The sequence below is a fragment of the Callionymus lyra genome, chromosome 1 (assembly GCF_982586985.1).
Source record: "Callionymus lyra chromosome 1, fCalLyr1.hap1.1, whole genome shotgun sequence".
In the NCBI taxonomy this organism is placed as follows: Eukaryota; Metazoa; Chordata; class Actinopteri; order Syngnathiformes; family Callionymidae; genus Callionymus; species Callionymus lyra.
In genome coordinates, this window is record NC_141818.1 from 13,430,293 (window position 1) to 13,448,818 (window position 18,526).

At 39.5% G+C, this 18,526-nt stretch overlaps 1 protein-coding gene across 7 annotated transcripts in view; it reads right to left on the reverse strand.

Annotated features, from left to right (window-relative positions):
• mef2cb (myocyte enhancer factor 2cb) overlaps positions 1–18,526 on the reverse strand; it is a 69,020-nt gene that overhangs the window by 30,777 nt on the left and 19,717 nt on the right. For all 7 annotated transcript variants that reach the window (XM_087794659.1, XM_087794651.1, XM_087794642.1 and 4 more), the window contains exons 2-3: positions 13,475–13,700; positions 3,602–3,805 (exon numbers count right to left, since the gene is read on the reverse strand). In XM_087794659.1, the coding sequence (XP_087650785.1) occupies positions 3,602–3,805; positions 13,475–13,528 (258 nt within the window). In that variant the 5' untranslated portion in view covers positions 13,529–13,700. The remainder of the gene's footprint in view (positions 1–3,601; positions 3,806–13,474; positions 13,701–18,526) is intronic.

Genomic DNA, 18,526 nt, shown 5'->3' on the forward strand with positions numbered 1-18,526 from the left:
TCCCTGCCACTCTCTCAACAACACTAATTATCAACCAAAGACATGCTAATTACACAGAGCTTTATTGCTAATGTAGCGGGGCCGGTACGCCAGCCGCCCACACTCTGCTCCCCTACCTCTGCTCCTCCTCCCACTACACCTTCAGGCAGAACACACATCTCAGCCATACTGCACATATTTGATCGGATTAGTCCCGGGCTGCTGAAGGCATATTTTAGGTGTACGGGCTACTCCTGTTTTTTTTTTGGACAAATGCATCTATTCATTTTCACGATTGACCGACTATTTATCATCTCAACAGGAAGTCCAACTCTCCGGCTCCCCGATTCTCAACACGCCCACGTTTTTTTCTCGCACCTGTGACGTAGCCTAGCAGCGGCACAACCATGCTCAGCGGGAGAGAGTCAACTCCTTCTTACCTTCTCTCTCCCACCACCACCACCGCCCCTCATCCCCTCCACCATCTCCTCCTCGCCCTCCTCCAGCCTCGGCTAAACGTGCTGGTGTCAGCCCTCTGGCCAATATGGTTGCCTCGCATCGGGCCAGAGATGAAGACCTATGAGCATCGATTTCTCCCACTGAGAGTCGCTCTGAGAGCCAAGAAAGAGCACGAGTCCTCCGGGGATTTAAGTGTAGGTAGTTTTTTTTTTTTTTTGCTCGCTGGTCTCCCCTGACTCGGCTCTTTAGCATCTTTTACCGACACATCTGTTTACACATTAGCCGCCCCCCCCCCTTCTGCTAATGGACACAGTGTTAAAGGGAAAAAAACACAGACTAAACATGTTGTTGATACATGTGATGGCTTTCTTCTTGGTTCAGCTCGGGGTAAAAGCAACACAAAAGAAAAGCTCCTACAGAACGCGATCCTTCTCTTGCTGAATTTCTCTTAAACCAGGGGAGAACTCAATCACACAAGGGGCCAAAATCCTTCAGCTCGCTACGTCTAAATTGACCAAATATGAGTTTAAATGAAATGTTGTTACTTCTTTCATTTTTAATAATTTTACTTACTATTCAGAATATTTTTGGACATATTAATCAGTTACTTATCTTATCTTAATGGACCACCATATCAACATGAACCATGACTGTTATAACCTCTCTTTGTCACAAATAATAAATAAATAAATGTACTAAATGTAATTCAGGGACTACAGACAGTAAATTAGCGTCGTTGCTATAACCCATCCTCCAATGTTGAAGATGTTTATCGATATGCATTGTCCTTATCAAATAAATGGATGAAATGAAATTGGAAATAAATGCTACTTAAACATTTAACTAACTGGGACTCTAATGTGTATGTGATAGCCAACTGTAAAAGATCAGTTGAAGTCGTAGAAGAAAATGAAAACAAAGGATTAAGCACTTAAAAAAAAGGAAAAAATGTATCTATATTTAAAAACATATGGCAGCCAGTTGTGCTTTTCAATGTAACTTGACTTGTATGTTTGTATATATTATCTGCCACATTTCTATTTTTCATTAATCATTATTTAAATGCGTGGGTTTTTTTTTAGGTATGTAATGTGATATAATGCTAAATCTTCAATAGAAAACTTTAATTAAAAATAAATATATATCCATCCTGTGTTGTTCTCAGTATTATCTTGACCTTTTAAAGTATATATTTTATTGAGTATTGTTTAGATTGTTTAAGCGCTTTGTGACCCTGGTCTGGAAAAGCGCTATATAAATACAAATTACTTACTTACTTACTTTGAATTAGAGGCAACAACACCATTTAAAATCGATTGGCCGACCAGATTTTAACAACTACATCCCTTATTAATATCCAACAAGTTGCCTGTATGAGGTAATATTGTAGGTTATCCATGTACAAGCTCAGGTATCCATGTATCGAAAGGTTTTGTTGTGGCGGGCAACGCTCCATCTGGGGCAGCAGGAAGATCCCAGTGGACGGGCAGCGAGCCCATTAACACCCAAAAACAAAAAAGATAAAGGAACACCTCGTGCTGGCAAATACTGTGTAACAGTTGCAGGGCCACATTAATACCTTTCATTTGTTTGGTAAATTAAACAAAATGTTTTTCAATCTCAAAGCTAACAATCAGATGCCAGAAGGTGTTTAATAAACACAAACGTATGAAGAATGCGACACGACGGACCATATGGGAACGTTTGAGCGAATTCCAATCACGATGAGAGATGTTAAAAATCATTTAAAGTCGATGCATTTGAAGAGAAATGTTTTCCACCAGACAGGTGCGATGAGTGTGTTTTTCACACAACAGCAAGAGAAGAAGGGATGAGTTCCTGCCCACCAGGTTTTGTCAGCTCTCCAGTGTAAATGTTGCGTAAGAGGTCCAACACTGCAAAAAAAAAAGCTTAAGGATCCTGCAGGCGTCACTCGCCTCTTTTATCTACCTGCCCACCGCCGGGAAGCTTGTTTGCCCCCGGCCTCGGGCCACGCTAGTGACATGTGTCCGGCGCATGTCAGATAAGCATCCCGCTGGTGAAGCCACATCACGCCGCGGCGACAGCACACGGAAGACACGCTCAGAGGCGACCACGCTCCGGTGGACTCCTCGTGGAGCATCATGACCGCATGATGTGTCCATTTTATTTTGTCCGGTTTATGCAACTAAAAGGGTCGAGATAAATTGTTTCATTTAATTTTTACATCACTATGTTTTATCTGATATTTAAAGTAACTTTTTCAAATGCTTTTTGAACTTCTTGGGAAAATATATAAACGTGATAAAATCAAAGGACAAAAGTCCTAAAAATATAAACCTAATTTCATAATTAGAGACTAGTAATTAATAATAAAAAATAAATAAACTGGTTCATATGATCTTTGACCTTAATGTGGTATTTAAGACATAGTAGTACATACAAATATACATCCATTTTATTTCACTCAGACATGTCTTTATCGCTGTTTAAACTTTAAATAACTGTCCTTTTTCTACCATTTATAAAGCTTAGTAATTACATTTCCTCAGGGGCCACATTTTGTAGAGTGGCTGTTGTGAGAGGCCTTCAAGCTCAAATATCAAAAAATCAATTAATTAAATAAAGCTAAATATGCTTAAAGAATTATAATTTCATCTTATTTAACTATTTAAATCATTATTCCAAAATTTTGTTTTATTAATGTAAATCTTTTCGATATAGAAAACAGCATTTTTAGGAGAAAAGTCCTACAAACAAAACCCCTAATTTTATATAAATAGAAAATAAAGTTATATGAATTAAATGGTTAAGTTCTACATGATCTTTGACCCTAACAAGGGCCATATAAATACAGTCCTAGGGCCACATTTCTGGTCTGATTTAGACCATTGGTTTTTGAGCAATTACTGCCAATTTTCTTTCTGAAAATAATTAAATTAAATACATTTTTAGTTATTTATATTTGATTTAATATCAACGTAAACAAGAGAAGTCAGTGTTATTTATTTCTCTTTAGTTAATTATCTTTCTTTTTGAATTATTTTAATTAACATCAAACTATGGTCAATAATTACTGTATGGACAATATCTCGACACCATTATTCTCATTGTTTCTTTGCGTTTGCTTCTGAATCGAGAGAAAAAAAAAAAGAAAATCCTGCCTCCCCTTCCCAGAACTTACCTCCACGATGTCGGAGTTGGTCCTGCTCTCATGGGGCTCGTTGTACTCGGTGTACTTGAGCAGGACCTTGTCCATGTCTGTGCTGGCGTACTGGAACAGCTTGTTGGTGCTGTTGAAGATGATCAGGGCGATCTCGCAGTCGCACAGCACGCTCAGCTCGTACGCCTTCTTCATCAGGCCAAACTTTCGCTTTGTAAATGTCACCTGGAGCGAGACAAGAGAAGAGGGAGGAAACCATGAGCGTGAGATGTCAATTTATATTTTAATTTATTTTTCCTCATAGAAAAGCAAGTTCTTAAAATAAACTTCCAGGGTCAATTCCACTGAATAGTGAACTGATCTTCAGTTTTCTAAATAATAACCTTCTCTTCTTTGCAGCCATGATACCAGGAACGGATGCGAACAAAAAAAAAAGAAAAACAAGAGAATTTAAGGAACTGAAAACACTGTTGTCTCAGAAAAATAACGGTTAAAGATTTCAAACTTCAAATCAGAGCGTCCTCGAGAGAAAACATGTGCAGGAATGTTCTTTTGGCTTTAGGTTTGCTCTATGACTTTTTATTTAAAGCAGACATGGGTAGGGGGCGGCGGGCCACATGTGGCCCTTTAACTGTATTTTTGCGGCCCTAATGATGTCAGATCGATAGATTGACCTTATTAATCCCTCTGTAGATCTTGTTCGGGAAATTGGGTTTCCAGTTTGGTACGGCAAGTTTCATAAAAACAAGAACAAAGTGCAAACAAAAGAACAAAGCGCAAGGGATGACAAAGTGCAGAGTCGAACTGTGACGAACACAATTTACGTCTGACTATGTTGCATTTATAATGGTACCAACTCAAAATACATTTTGTTATTTTCTTAAGCCTTTTTGGTGATTTTTTTTCTTCCCCTTTAAAATAATTGGACTATTAGAGATCATGTTTCTATCCGTTTATTTTTAATCAACATTTTTATGAAAGGTCTATCATCGTTTTATTGGAATCATTTAGTATATTTTGGGGTATTTTTATGTGTTTTTAATGCATTTCTTTGGACATTATTCCACCATATTTTGGCTCTTGTCTTCTCACAATGGTCTCAGTCTATAATGTGGCCCCAGAGAAAATCTAATAGCCCAGCCCTTGCTTTAAAGTGTGAACTCTTTTCACCGCAGAAAGCGACTGATCCATCTTCTTTCTCTCCGGTTGATAAGCAGCTAAACTTCTGCCCACATCGTCTAAAAGTAAATCTACACATGGTTCCTTTTTCAAACCATGTGTCTTCGCCCTTTGGCTGTCGGAGTAAACGCATAACAAAACAGAAAGAAGGAGAAAAAAAAAAAAGAAGCTTTCTCTTCCCTAAAGTGTAGCTGTTTGTGTAAATGTGTTTGATTTGCCGTTGTGTGCATTATTTACAGAGGAGTTGTGCGCTGACATAACTTCACACAGATGCAGCGGCGGAGCTGCGGAAGCTCGGAATTACATCTGTTTCTTCTTAAGTGGCAGTAAGTCAGAACGACGGGGCTGTTAAAGCAGATGTAGATCCGACTATAGGTTTGATTTCTATGCGTAAAAATAAGAGACATTTTGAGAACTTCGGGGCCTGGACGGTCGTAATAGATGATCGGCTGCCCTTCACGTTTTTTTTTTTCTCTTCACAACTTCCAGACTTGAAAGCAGAGATCGGGTTGAGAGGATATTGATAGTTTTGGATTTCCATGAAACCATATCTCCCAGGATGCACCGGAGAAACGGAATATCAAACTATCTGTCAACCCCCGACGCTCTGCTCCGTCTCACTCGCGGCAAGACAACCTGGGATGAACTGGACTAGCTTTTTTATCCCCGGCGCGTTTATCACGCCCGGCAGGGCGATCCGTCACTGAAACCGGAGACTTCCTAACAAACCGTCGTGACACGATGTGGAGTTATGTTGCTCCTGACACACTCTCGTCTCATCACGACGTATGGAGGGAAAGTCCTCGGGGTATCAGGGCTATAGGCCTATGATCCTCTGGTGTTGGACGTGGAATCTCATTTAAGTCACTCGCAAAGAAAATTGAAACATTTATTTTATTAGCAAACTTGAATAAAAGTTTTAAAAAAAAGCCTTAAAACATGTTCAATCAGGTATAAAAATTAAAATGTTGATCTTTGGAATTCTAAGTATACTCTGATATCATCTTGAAGTACTACTGATAAATATGAGCTTTACCGCCAAATGAGTTTGGTCCATAGATTATTTTTAATGATGATCTTTTCTATTAATTGTAGAAAAATCGACTGATTCTTTATTCCAAAAAAAAGAAAAAAGAATAGAATATATTTTTCCTCCTTTGGTATTGTTCGTTTAAATAATGGTTGTCGAAAAAATTAAAGATATCTTTAAATATATTGCTTAAAATCCCCCGAAACTTTGTATTTAAATGGTTTGAAACAAACATTAAACATAGATAAGTTGTAGCCATTGTTTCTTTATTATTGTTTTGGCTCGTAAATAAATAAAAGTTATTTTATGTTGTTCATTATGAAGTAAAATATAACATTTGTCACATCACTGAATAACTTTATAAATTCGAAATATTTGATATATAATATCAATTTAATTACTTGATCACATTTTCAATGGAATACTTTAAATTAAATATGTTAAATAATTCTAATTATCGCAAAAGAAACACTTTTCTTTCGAGACCAAAAAAAAAGTGAATGCTGATATTTACTAAAAATATTCAATATAATAAAGTTGACGTAATTGCATTAATATTGAATCTGAAGATGATTTAATGAGAAGAAAAACAAGTTTAATTGGAAGTTTTTTTTAAAGTATGTTGTGAGTAACTTTTCGACGATAATTCCGGGGGCGACACACAACGATAAAACGGTCGCAGGTCGCGCTTTTACGCTTTATTTTGGTGACTGGCGGTGGTGAGTCTCAGGGATGACTGGAGGGACAACAGGGAGTGAAAGAGACACATGAGTAAGACAACAGAGGGGAGGAGAGTGTGGGGGTGGACGCACAGGAAGCACATTTGTATGCATTTCCTCTCATAACAGGAAGAGGCCAGTGGCTTCCCCTTCACAATGGCTTCGCTTCTGCTTCCCACCTCCTGCATGCTTCCCTGGGGGAGTACGAGGAGGTGGTGGTGGTGGTGGTGGTGGTGGTGAAGAAAAAAAAAAACTTCTGTCCAAAAAAAACACACGTCACACACACACACACCTAGATGCACTTACGCTTGTCACTCACTTTGGTCTTCGAGACAAACACTTATCCCATTGTCGGAGGGCAACAGGAAGAACAAGAGCTTACGCAAGAACGAAAGGGCCTCGAGTCTGAACCCCTCGCAGCCAAGAGGAGGAATTACCGACAAAGAAGTCTTTGTCGCCGCCTCTTAATATATGCTGTACCTCTCCATCGACAGAATAAAAAAACAACCTACTCCTCATCCTTTTCAGGGGCGCCCTCATTATCCGGTGCATCCTCGACACGTCGTCGGGGAAAAAAAAAAGTTGAAGTAGTTCAAAGCTAATGTTGCGGAACTGATTGAATGGTGTCTTAATTATGCCAAGTTTACTTATAGCTTAAAATACACACCGGTTTTAAATTGTCCTTTTTTTTTTTTTTCTCCTACCGAGCAGCCCTGCAATTACACCTCAGTGCAGCTTTAATGGCTTGGCTGCGCTCCTCCCATGCATGTTGTTCCTGTTTGTTTCCAAAAAAAAAAAAAAAGCCACAACTAGAAAAGGATATGGCTGAAGCAAAAGTAGGATGTTACGTCGACGCTGCCCAATTTAGTGGCCGGAACGACCGAAATAACCCTGTGCACGTTTGTTTGTGAAAATTGCTGACTGTTGAAAAAAAAATCCAAAATAATCTTAATTTAACTTTTTTTTTCCTCATACCATTATAACTCCGATGTCAAAGCCTCGACCTCATATATTTCCTATCGTCTTACCTATGATGTGAGGTGAGATCTTTGCCTGGCCGTGCACAGGTGCCACTCCGCAAAATAAAAGGGTTTCGGTGGAAAGGTGGGAAACAGGGGATTAGAGGAGGGAGCAGAGGTGAGGTATAACCCTGTGGGCCTCATTATTTTCCTGCTGTTAATTTCACTCGCAACGTTTTCTCACCCCAGTGCTGTTGATTGCGGGAGCAACGCTTTCTCGCCGAGACACAATTCCGAGCCGGGAATTTGATCACAGTCGGGGGAAAAGGAAAAACGGAGGAGAATGATACCGAGGGGTGTCACTTAGAGTAGTTAAGGGTCAAAGATGGAAGCTTTTTTTTTTTTTTAAATGTTGAGTAAAATAAAGTTTTTTTGGGTTGTTTTTAATAAAAGACATCAAAGGTGTGATATGATTTTAAGTATATATGTGTATAGATAAGTCAAAGGTCATTTTACGTCACTAAATAGTAAAATTAATCAATAATAATAGGTTTTATAAAGACATTTAAATTATCCGAATTAGTTTTCTTAAAAAAATACCAGCCAATATTGATATTTTCTACTTAAAAGTTTAATTTATAATTGGAATCTTGAATTTAATATCAAGATGTCACCTTTTTTCAAAGAGTATAGTATCAAAATAATTATTTTATCAATGGTATTCCTGGAGTATGTAATATAATTATGAGTGTTAATGGGCTCAATGGCCATTTTAACCAAAATGTAGCTTTATCTTTACACAAACATCTAGTATGTATTTTTTAATTAAAAAAAAATCTTGTTGTTTTCGGGCCTCCGGGTCACCTAGACCCTGAGATAACACAAGGGTTAATACATTTAGTCAATTTATTTTATTCAAAAACAAAAAGGTTTTGTCTAATTTACTAATTTAACATTGAAACTGCCTCAACCTTAAGACTCACCCGGGCCTTAAGACTCACCCTGTTTATTAATCTGTTTTCACATTTTTGTATTTCTGTGTGTGTACTAATGCTTATTAATGTCCATATATTTATAATTATTTTTGCTTTACCACTTTTATTTGAGTGTTTTTCTATCATAACTTTTTTTTTTAATTTTTACAATTGCTTTTGTTATTTTTTTCCCTGTTTCACTATTTAATTTCAGAAATGTGGGATGAATAGTTCAATGCAACTCGAGGTCATAGAGTATTTGTGGGGGGCGGAGGGGGGGGTTAGGGAAGTAGCTTCTTGTCGCTGATGACCTGATCTGTGTTTAACCTTTGGCCCCGGGTCCCTTCCCCCTCCGGAGCCCACATGTCATCCTCTAAACGCGGGCGCGTAAACAAGTCACCCTAAATTAATCCCGGCTAGTTCCCTGGCAGGAGCAGCAACACTCATTAAGAGTCATTTGCAGAGAGTGGGTTCGTCCCCCCCAAGACCCTCCAGAGCGACGTGTCTTCAAGGAACAAGAAATTGTCTCGTCTCGGTCAAAAAAAACAAAAAACGGAGCTCGTCCAAACACACCTTGTTGTTTGCTGTTCGCTCATGTCCGTGAGTTGATGGCACAGGGGGCTCTTTCATGCCCCCCCCAACCCACCCACCTAAGGCCGGGAGAGGGTCTGAGTGGTCAGGGGGCTCGGAGCCAGGGCTCGCACACTGGTGCCCACTGTCCGGAGCTCTGGGCATCCAGTCAACACCAGGGGAGGCCCCGGTCCTTCTGGTTTTTTCGCCCCGGGGAAGTGTTTCAGAGCCTGGGGTGGCGATTCCAAAGTGGTCGCCCTTGAGAGAGGCCAGGACCGGTGCCCAGTATCACGCTGGCATCGGGGCTTCAGGTTGTGGGGGGTCCTCGTAGGTGGCGAGGCGGGCGCTGACAGCCACACGGTCGTTTGAATTAAAGAGGAAACTTCAAGTCTTTGAAAGCGTGAGACGACTTCGTGCTTCGGGATTTACTTCTCTTGACATACGGGTTTCAACAATATTTGAGATGTTTATGACTTATATTTGTCACTATTTTCAATATTTATGAGTAGAGTACAGAAACAAATTTACAAATGTGTTTGTGGTATCCCTTGTGTCATTTCAGGGTCAAGGTGACCCAAAGGTCCGAAAAGAAATGTGTCTTTGGTATCCCTTGCGCTATCTCAGTCTCAAGGTGACCTAAAGGTCCGAAAAGAAATGTGTCTGTGGTATCCCTTGTGTTATCTCAGGGTCAAGGTGACCCAAAGGCCCAAGAACAAATGTGTTTGCGGTATCCCTTGTGTTATCTCAGGGTCAAGGTGACCCAAAGGCCCATAAAGAATGTGTTTGTGGTATCCCTTGTGTTGTCTCAGGGTCAAGTGACCCAAAGGCCCGAAAACAAATGTGTCTGTGGTATACCTTGTGTTATCTCAGGGTCAAGGTGACCCAAAGGCCCGTAAACAAATGTGTCTGTGGTAACCCTTGTGTTATCTCAGGGTCAAGGTGACCCAAAGGTCCGGAAAACAAATGTGTTTGTGGTATCCCTTGTGTCATCTCTGGGTCAAGGTGACCCAAAGGCCCGAAATCAAATGTGTTTGTGGTAGCCCTTGTGTTGTCTCAGGGTCCAGGTCTTCGGGTCACCTTGACCCGGAGATAACACAAGCGGTGAAGATATTTTACCCATTTCAAAGTTGAATCATTAACAAGTTCAAAACGTCGAGTTTGTAATGGCCGCAGTAAAGGTTGTCAAACAAACAAAAAAGGAAGTGAGAATATGTAAAAAAAAAAAAGCTTCCTTTTTTTCTCTGTTTCTTTTTTCTTTTCTTTCGCCCGTCACCATCTTGTGATATCTGCCACAACCAACTATGGCGGTGATGTAAGTTTTTTTTGAAGAGGCCGAGAGATGAATTACACTCTTTTTTTTCCCCTCCCTCATGTGATCCGCTGCCACATGACTTCATGACATCACGGCCGAGCCGTCGCTCGACCGCGACTGATCTATTGTTTTACAGATCAAAACGAGAAAATCCAGTTGTATACGATATTGATTCTGCTTTCCCTGAACTCTCTCTCCCTCTCCCTCTCTCCCTCTCTCTTTCTCTCGCAGTAAGTAAAGCCCGGATATCTCAGGCATCGATTCCCCTCAGGTGTCCTTCCTGTCTCCCTCTTTCCCTCCTTATCCTGAGGAGCCAGAGAGCCGGGTGCACTTGGCGGTTCTGTTCTGAGGTGGAACGAGAGAACAGAGCCGCGATAACAATGAGGACATGTGGGTGCTCTTCAACAACACAGTGGAAACTCTGTGACCTCATCCACACTTCAGCTTTTTTTTTTTTTCCATGCTTTTTTTGTTTATGTGACCTTCTTTTGTAAATCTATCGAGCTTTTGGACAATAGAATTTTGGTGCCCTTCTTATGAATAGGGTTTTAAACTGTAAAGTTTAATATATATAAATGCATGAGGATGTATTGAATTTTAAAGTGTGTACTTCTTTGATTACGGTTGATAATTGTTTGATAACAATAAAAAAATGTTTCAATAAAGTTGATTTTTTTTTATTTACTACAGTCAAAACGTTTTAAATTATTAGATTTTATTCAGGAAATGTTGAATAAAGATGAAAACAGTTAAATAATCTCGAAAATTGTTTGATTTTAGTTTAAAAGAATGGTCATTAAAGTTTAAAATTGATTGATTTAATATTGTTAATGGTTAAAATTGATTTCATTTTGTTTTAAAGTTTGTATCAGTTAAATAAAATGTTGTTTGAAACGAAAATGAATTGTTTTCAGTTAAATAAAATGTTGGTTGAATTGAAAATGTATTGATTTCATTGAAAAAAAAAGTTGATTAAAGTTGAAAATTGTTTGATGATTTTAGTTTAAATAAAGTGTTTATAAAGTTGAAAACATTATGATTACAGTCGAAGAAAATAGAATTACAGCAGAAAATAGTTTGGTTCCATCTGCAAATAACTCTTTAATTGTTTTTTTACATTTATAAAAAATGTAAGTAAACCATCTACTGTCATAAAACAATAATAATTAGAAAAAGAATAATACTTTTAAACTTAAATTTGAAAGAAAGAAAGACAATGATAAATATAAGTTTCATAGTTAATTACGATAGAAAAACTACATAAAGACAGTTTTTAATATTTTTTTATCTAGATTCTTAACCAGAAAACATGTTTGTGTGTCTTAACTTGCTAAATATATTCTGTTTTTATTGTAGATAAATATATTTTCCATTTCAAATTCAAAGCCTGGAAAAACCCTACTTCTCCTCATAAACATGTTGTTTTAAGCGTCTTAATGCAACGATTTCAAGCGTCTTAATGCGGCGATAAGTGATAGTTAACACTTGGCTCGGGCTCACGCTCACGGCCGTGCATATGTGTGCGTTTGACCTCCGACTCCGGGGCCACGTTTCGCAGCGTATGGATCCAATTGGGCTGCCAGGAAGCGGACAAAGTGTCAGTGGTCAGTACTGCCATGAGACGTGATCGATTCAGGAGCCTGGAGGGCAGTGAGAGCGCTTTAGTCTTCATCTATTTCCTGCCACAAACCTTCATGCTACAAAACAACTATTTATTATGTCTCTGCCAGACGCTCGCTGTCGACGCATTGTCTTAGTGTTTTTCCTGTGGTTTGAATATCGGACGACGGAGCAGAGTTTTGGTCCTGGACCGACTCCAACGCTACCATATTTAGCATTTAAAGATATTAAAAGTCATCAGGACGACTTTTTTCCAGTCATTTTTTCACTCGTACATGGAGAGAACTGATTGAAATTAAGGCATCACTACAGTCAAAGAAGGCCAAGATACCTGAGGAACTGCTTGAGTTCTTGTCTTTACAAGAAATTAATTTGAACTGGTAGAAAAATCGTACTTAAACCCACTTTTATTCCCTGGCTTTTAACTCAGCATGAGACTCTGTGGCTGTTGTTAGTGCCTTTGGTTTTATTTGCTTTTATTGTATTGCCTTTATTGTATAATAATTATAATAATAATACATTTTATTTATATAGCACTTTTCGTCATACATGACCTCTAAGTGCTTTCTTGGTGTTTTTATTTAGTGCAATATTTGATGTTCTAGTACAGCACTTTGTTTCAACTTCTTTAGTTTTAAAGTGCTGTATAAATAAAGTTTGAATAAAAATGTAATGACATAAAGTGTTTTTTTCATGTTTCATTTTTTGAGTTTCAAAATAAAACGCATTACGTTTTGTTTAGAAAGTGACAAAGTTATCTCTAATTGGAGAAATTGTATTTATTTTTACTAGTCTTGTTCATTGAACTATTACTTGTGATTATTCTTTATCATGATTGTTTTTTAAATAACTAATTTATAACTATTATTTACTTTTTTATTTAAATATATGCACAGTATGTTTAACATGTGGAAGGGTTTATCTTATTTTATTACTTCATTAAATGTTTTTTTCATTTAAAACGTTTTTTTCATTATAAATGGCTTTGAATCTGGCGAGACTTGTTGTTATTGTTAAATATGGAAGTGAGTTTGTCGCCATTGTTTCTCATGGTCATGTGACTCGGTTCGATAGCTCGTAATTGCGGATCAACTTTTGATTCACTTGGTATATTTTGGCTTAAAAAAAAGCCTTGAACATTTCTCCTTACTTTTTGACTTATCTTGGACTAATCAGAGCCCAGCTTGGTGACTTGTTTAGTTTGTTTTTTTTTCCCACCATGCCTCTGTGGTGCCGCCACCTTCTGTCGGCGAGCAAAAAACAGGCCGACTTGGTGTGAGCGTTCCGGCGCGTGTGAAGGGCGCTAAAGTTTGCCACGGGAAAAACAGAATGTGCAAATGAACGAGGAGGTTTTTCTCGAGTGCTTGGCTCCGTGGTTCGAGTCCCCGGGTTCATCTCGCCCAGACTCCCAGCAGACGTTCGTCGTGGAGAGCCGTTGTTGGGGGGGTGCAGGGTGTTCCTTCCCCCCCTTCTACCCCGGCTCACTTCCACGCTCACACTCATCCATCCTGCCTCCCCCCGGGAGACTTACCTGTCTGTTGCGTTCATCCATAATCCGCGTGATCTGAATCTTTTTTCTCCCCATCGTCCCCGTCTCTTTCTTTCTCTCCTCTTTCTAAAGAACTTTATGCCTTCTTCTTCTTCTTCTTCTCTCTCTTCGTCGCCTTTTTCCTCTTCCTTCTTCCGCTCTTTCTTTAGCTTTTAATTCCCCGCTTTTCTATTTGTTCCAATCAACTCAAAGATTCCAGCATCTGAACCTGCGAAGAGAAAAAAAAAAAAAGGGAAGTAGGGGAGGGAAGGAGAAGAGCATTAAATGAAATGGAATATGGCAAATCGCTCAGAGAAAGGGAGAGAGAGAAAAAAAAAACGATAAAAGTGGCATCGCGGAAGTCACAAGGGAGGTTGAAGAAAGACAAAGAATCTGTCAACAATGTTGTGAGAACTGCTCTGTTTTCCGCTGTCGATATCATGCAAATCAGTTTTTTGCTTCTTTTTTTTTTTCTTCTTCTTCTTCCTCTCCCGAGCAGCGACTATAAGAGGAGACAGCACTGTCAGGATCTCGCCTCGTTCACAGAGACTTTGACAGTGTTTTGGAAGTGCCGCTAACTTAAATGCTCTAATCACCCAACACTGTAACATTACCTCCAGACTTGAGTGGAAGTGCGTTTTGTTCCCTTTTTTTTTTCCCCCTGCGAAGCGGCGGCTGTATTGACAGTGGAAGTTGCTAGACTTCTTCTCCTGCTCGATCTGGGGGGTTCATCTCCCGATGAATGTTAAGTCGGAGCTACAGCAGTGAGTGCAGGTGTGCCTCAAAACATTCCGCCGGTGGAAGAAACGAGGGGAGATAAAGTGAGACGACAGAAGCTGCTGTAGCGATTGGATTCTATAGGAGATTTTACACTGAACTGAGACTATTTAACATAAATTGTTTCTTTTTTTATTTATTCATTGGGATGTTTCCTTTGTAATCATGGATGGACAAGGGAGTTTCTCATGGGGCCACATGATATACTGTGACTGACAATGGAAAGACTGAATGATGGGAAAAAAAGTAAAGAAAAATGTTCTACATGATCAGTGTAATACTTTTATTACTTCACGAGGCCAGGGATCTGCACTTTGCCTCATTCTGCTTTCAATGGTTCCACTTTTATACTTTCACATATGATTTGTAAAAAAGTAGAATGTTGAAATATTTTTATTGCTAAAACTTCAAACGTATTGACCTATTTATTGATTGCTTGGTGACGGTTTGTTTATCAATTTATTTATCTTTGCTATTATCAACATATATCAAACTTTGTGAACTTTTTGGATTAATTTCTTTGGGTTTCATCTGGATCCTTGTGGTCATCAATTTCGTACGGCTTTTAATTTCCTAATTCATCCTGAATACCAAAATACTTTTTTTGAAATAAACCCCTTGGGTATGCTTTTGCAGTGTATTTTTTTTTCAATTTGGTGGAGTTCCATCTGGATCCATGTGGTTTTTGAGGAATTTGTTCACTTCATCCTTTTTTTTCAGGAATACCAAAATACTTTTTTAAAAAAAACTCCTTGGGTATGGTTTTGCAGTGATATTTTTTATCTTATTCGTCCCAACAAGATTTCTTCTTCTATCATTTTGGGCAACAAAAAAAACAAACAACTCAGCTCATCCATTTAAAAAAATACTAAAATAATTCCGATTTGGTGGAGTTCCATCTGGATCCATGAGATTTTTTGAAGAATGTATCATAATTTGTTTTAATGTCTTAAAACTTTTTAACTTCGTCCTGCTTTTTTCAGATCCAACCAAAATACTTTTTTGTTTCAAATAAAAATCTCCTTTGCAGATGTTTATACTTTTGCACAACGGGAACACAAAACAACTAAGCTCACCCATTTAAAACAAAAAATACGTTGGAGTTCCATCTGGATCCATGCCATTTTTGAGGAATGTGTCATCGACTTTGTATGGCTTTAAACTTACTCAATTCATCCTGCTTCGTTCAGACCGACCAAAATACTTTTTTTTTTAAATAATCTCCTAGGCAGCTTGTAGTGTTTTCTTCTTCTACTATCACTTTGAACCCAAACAACTCTCATGCGTCGGACAAAAGCCGAACTCTCCAAAAGTTTACGGTAAGAAAAAAAAAAAAAAGCTAGCGAGCGTGTGCGCTCACGTGTGTGCATGTGTTCCTGTGTGAGCTCGGCTAAGCCAGAGCTCCGGTGCATCTCTCTGGAGTGCTAAAGTAGGCCAACCCAATCTATCTCAGGGAGGAGCAGAAGAACTGTTGTTGTGTTTTCTTTTGACAGTAGAGGTGATAACGTCCCTCGTTATGCAAATGAGCATCCCATTATTTAAGCTCAGTGCAATGCAGGGAAGCTGTCACCGCCGTCACATTCAAAAAAAAAAAAAAAAAAAAGATCCTCCGTCTACCCTGCCTTTTTTCCTCCGCTCTCTCTTTCTTCTCACTTCTCTCCTTTCTGAACCAGATTTCCGGCACCTGGCAGCACGAGCGTCAGACATTGATGTGGAAGACGACATCACCAAAAAGATGCCTCCCTGTCTACTCCCGTGCACCCCTTGCTCTTCTTCCCTCTTATAGTCCTTTTTTTTTTTTTTTTTTTCTGATTCCACGTTGCCTCACATAAACATGCATATTGTGCTGCACTTCCTTCCCCGTCTATTTCATCTCCCGCTAACCTGAATCCATGTATTTATTGAGTAACATGCATGAGGAAGCACAAGAAAGCTCCAAACCCCCGAGGTGAGCGCAGCACATTGCTATGCACTTGACCTCTTTCTTTCTGGAGAGTAGGACGTTGATAATGAAAGAGGGTAATAGGGACATCCAGGCTCTTAGTGACAGAGTGAGTTACAACGAAACAACTTTTTTCCTTTTTTTGGAAAACGTGAGGATCATCCGTGTGCACGGTAAACATGATCCTACTTTTTTTAATTTTTGGAAAATTCACCCATTTTCTACTCACCCCATGTCGACTAATGGTTGGGATTATTTTCATTCACATTATGTTCATTTAAATGAAGGGACTGAAGCTCATCTTTGGCCAAAAAACATCCAAAATGCCTCCGTACTGCTTGACTTCATCATGAGGAATTGTCCCAAAAAACTAAAATAAGTCTGGTTATTTTCAGTTTGTTTGTAGTAGATGTTAGCATTAGCATTGTTACCGCTGCCAAGAAGAGCTACTGTATGTTTTTGTCTTGCTTTTCGCAAAATAACTCAAATACGGATGAAGATATTTCAATTTTAATATCAGGACGAGGGACAGATGACTTCAATTCGGTGGTTTTCCGAATAACCATCTGGTTTCGTGAGTTATTTTAGGAATCGTCACTCTCCGTTGCACAGAACGAGAAGCTACGTATTAAGACAAACTACATTTTTGGGGCAATAATAATGGATTCTTAAATCACAATATGGGTTTAAATGCATAAGAAAAAGCTCCTCCTCAATTACAACGTCCACTTTTTAGAAAGTATGACCTTCAAGTTACCCCTTTCACTTTTTACTCCAAATATGACAATCTGATTTCTTGGGTATTCTCACTTTTTATTTATTTATGACTTTATGTATTCTATTATAAATGTCTAAGTGTATTTCCCCCCCAAAAGAATGGATGTTTAAACCTATTTCCTTTCTAATTTGTTCAGAGAAACATCCACTTTACACATTTAAAACTCTTTCCTTTGGCAGTCAAAAGTGTTGCCGGCGCAACACCAGCGATATATTAATGGGATTTTAAGTACAAGTGTGAGCTTTTGAAGATGCTCCCTTCCAAACACTGCTACGGGTAAACACACTCATCCTTAGACAGGAAAACAAAGAGATGCCCCGTGGACGAAAAAACAAAAGAGGGATGTTGTCAGACAAAAGCGGATTACAATCCAACACTAAGACGCTTTGGCACGAGACGCCCAGACGAGGATATCAATCAAGTCGCCCGCACTTCAATCATTCGTCTGACAGTATCTGCGAGCTCCTGAAGAGGGCGACGACGACAGCGGGGGGGGCGGGGTGGTGGTGGATGGAGGGGGGGTCTTTACTTCAGCCCGTGGTTGCCTCCTCCTCGATCCTCCCACAGCCGAAAAAAAAACAAAAAAAAACCCCTCTCAATGTCAACACCCGCCGGGGCAACACCTTAGGACTTACGTAACATTAACGCTAAGACTTAAGCCCGTGTCCTGAACATTTAATCCCTGCTCTTGGCTCCCAGCGCTCGCCAACACTCCCCGAGGTGAGGATCTGCTGCCGTTTAGCCTTCGCGTCCCATGCTCAGCCACCTTCTTTCTCATCTCCTCGCACTTTCGCCTCCTACACACCCATGGAAGTTTCCACCTATCCTCCCCCCTTTTTTTCCCTTCTCCTCGCACCCGCCTCCGTTCCAAATGGGTGCCAAGCAGCTCCTGGATATGAGCTAAGTGCCCACCTCCTCGTTGGGCTCCGTTCCCTTTTTCTTCTCCCTGGTGGTGGATTGAGCTTTAGCTAACTTCCCAGATTACCACTGAATCACTCAATCCAATTTAGACGGCAAAACCAGTTCATAAAAGGGGGGGAAACACGAGTGGAACGGAATCTTTTCACTAGAGAAAAGCTGACATTTGGCCTTCAGAGGGTAAACGAGGTGAGAAAGTAACAAAAAAAAAAAAAAGAAAAAAGGGTGGAACGCACAGGGAGAGAGTAACAAGCTTGTGCACATTAAGCCAATTTTGCTAATCCCAATGTGGGGCAAGAAGGAGAGGGAAGCACACGGGAGTCGCTCTCCGTCAGAAGCTGACATATGGTGGGCTTTTTTGCGTTCACACCGGCCCGGCTAACCTGGAGGGGTCCTATCTGGAGGTCAAAGAGCACGCTGACACACAGTAGCTAGAAGCAACGTCGCTCTTCTAGTTTCTGATCAGAAAAACCAGGAACTTCATCAGGTGAAAGATAATAGTTAAAGTTATTATTAAAATGATAGTTTAATCGACTTATCCATGTTATCTATCCCATGTGGAATCCAGCGATTTGGCTCCTGGTAAGAAACAAATTTAACAGGGACATTTTCTTTTCTAGGATTTGAAGGATCTTTCCTT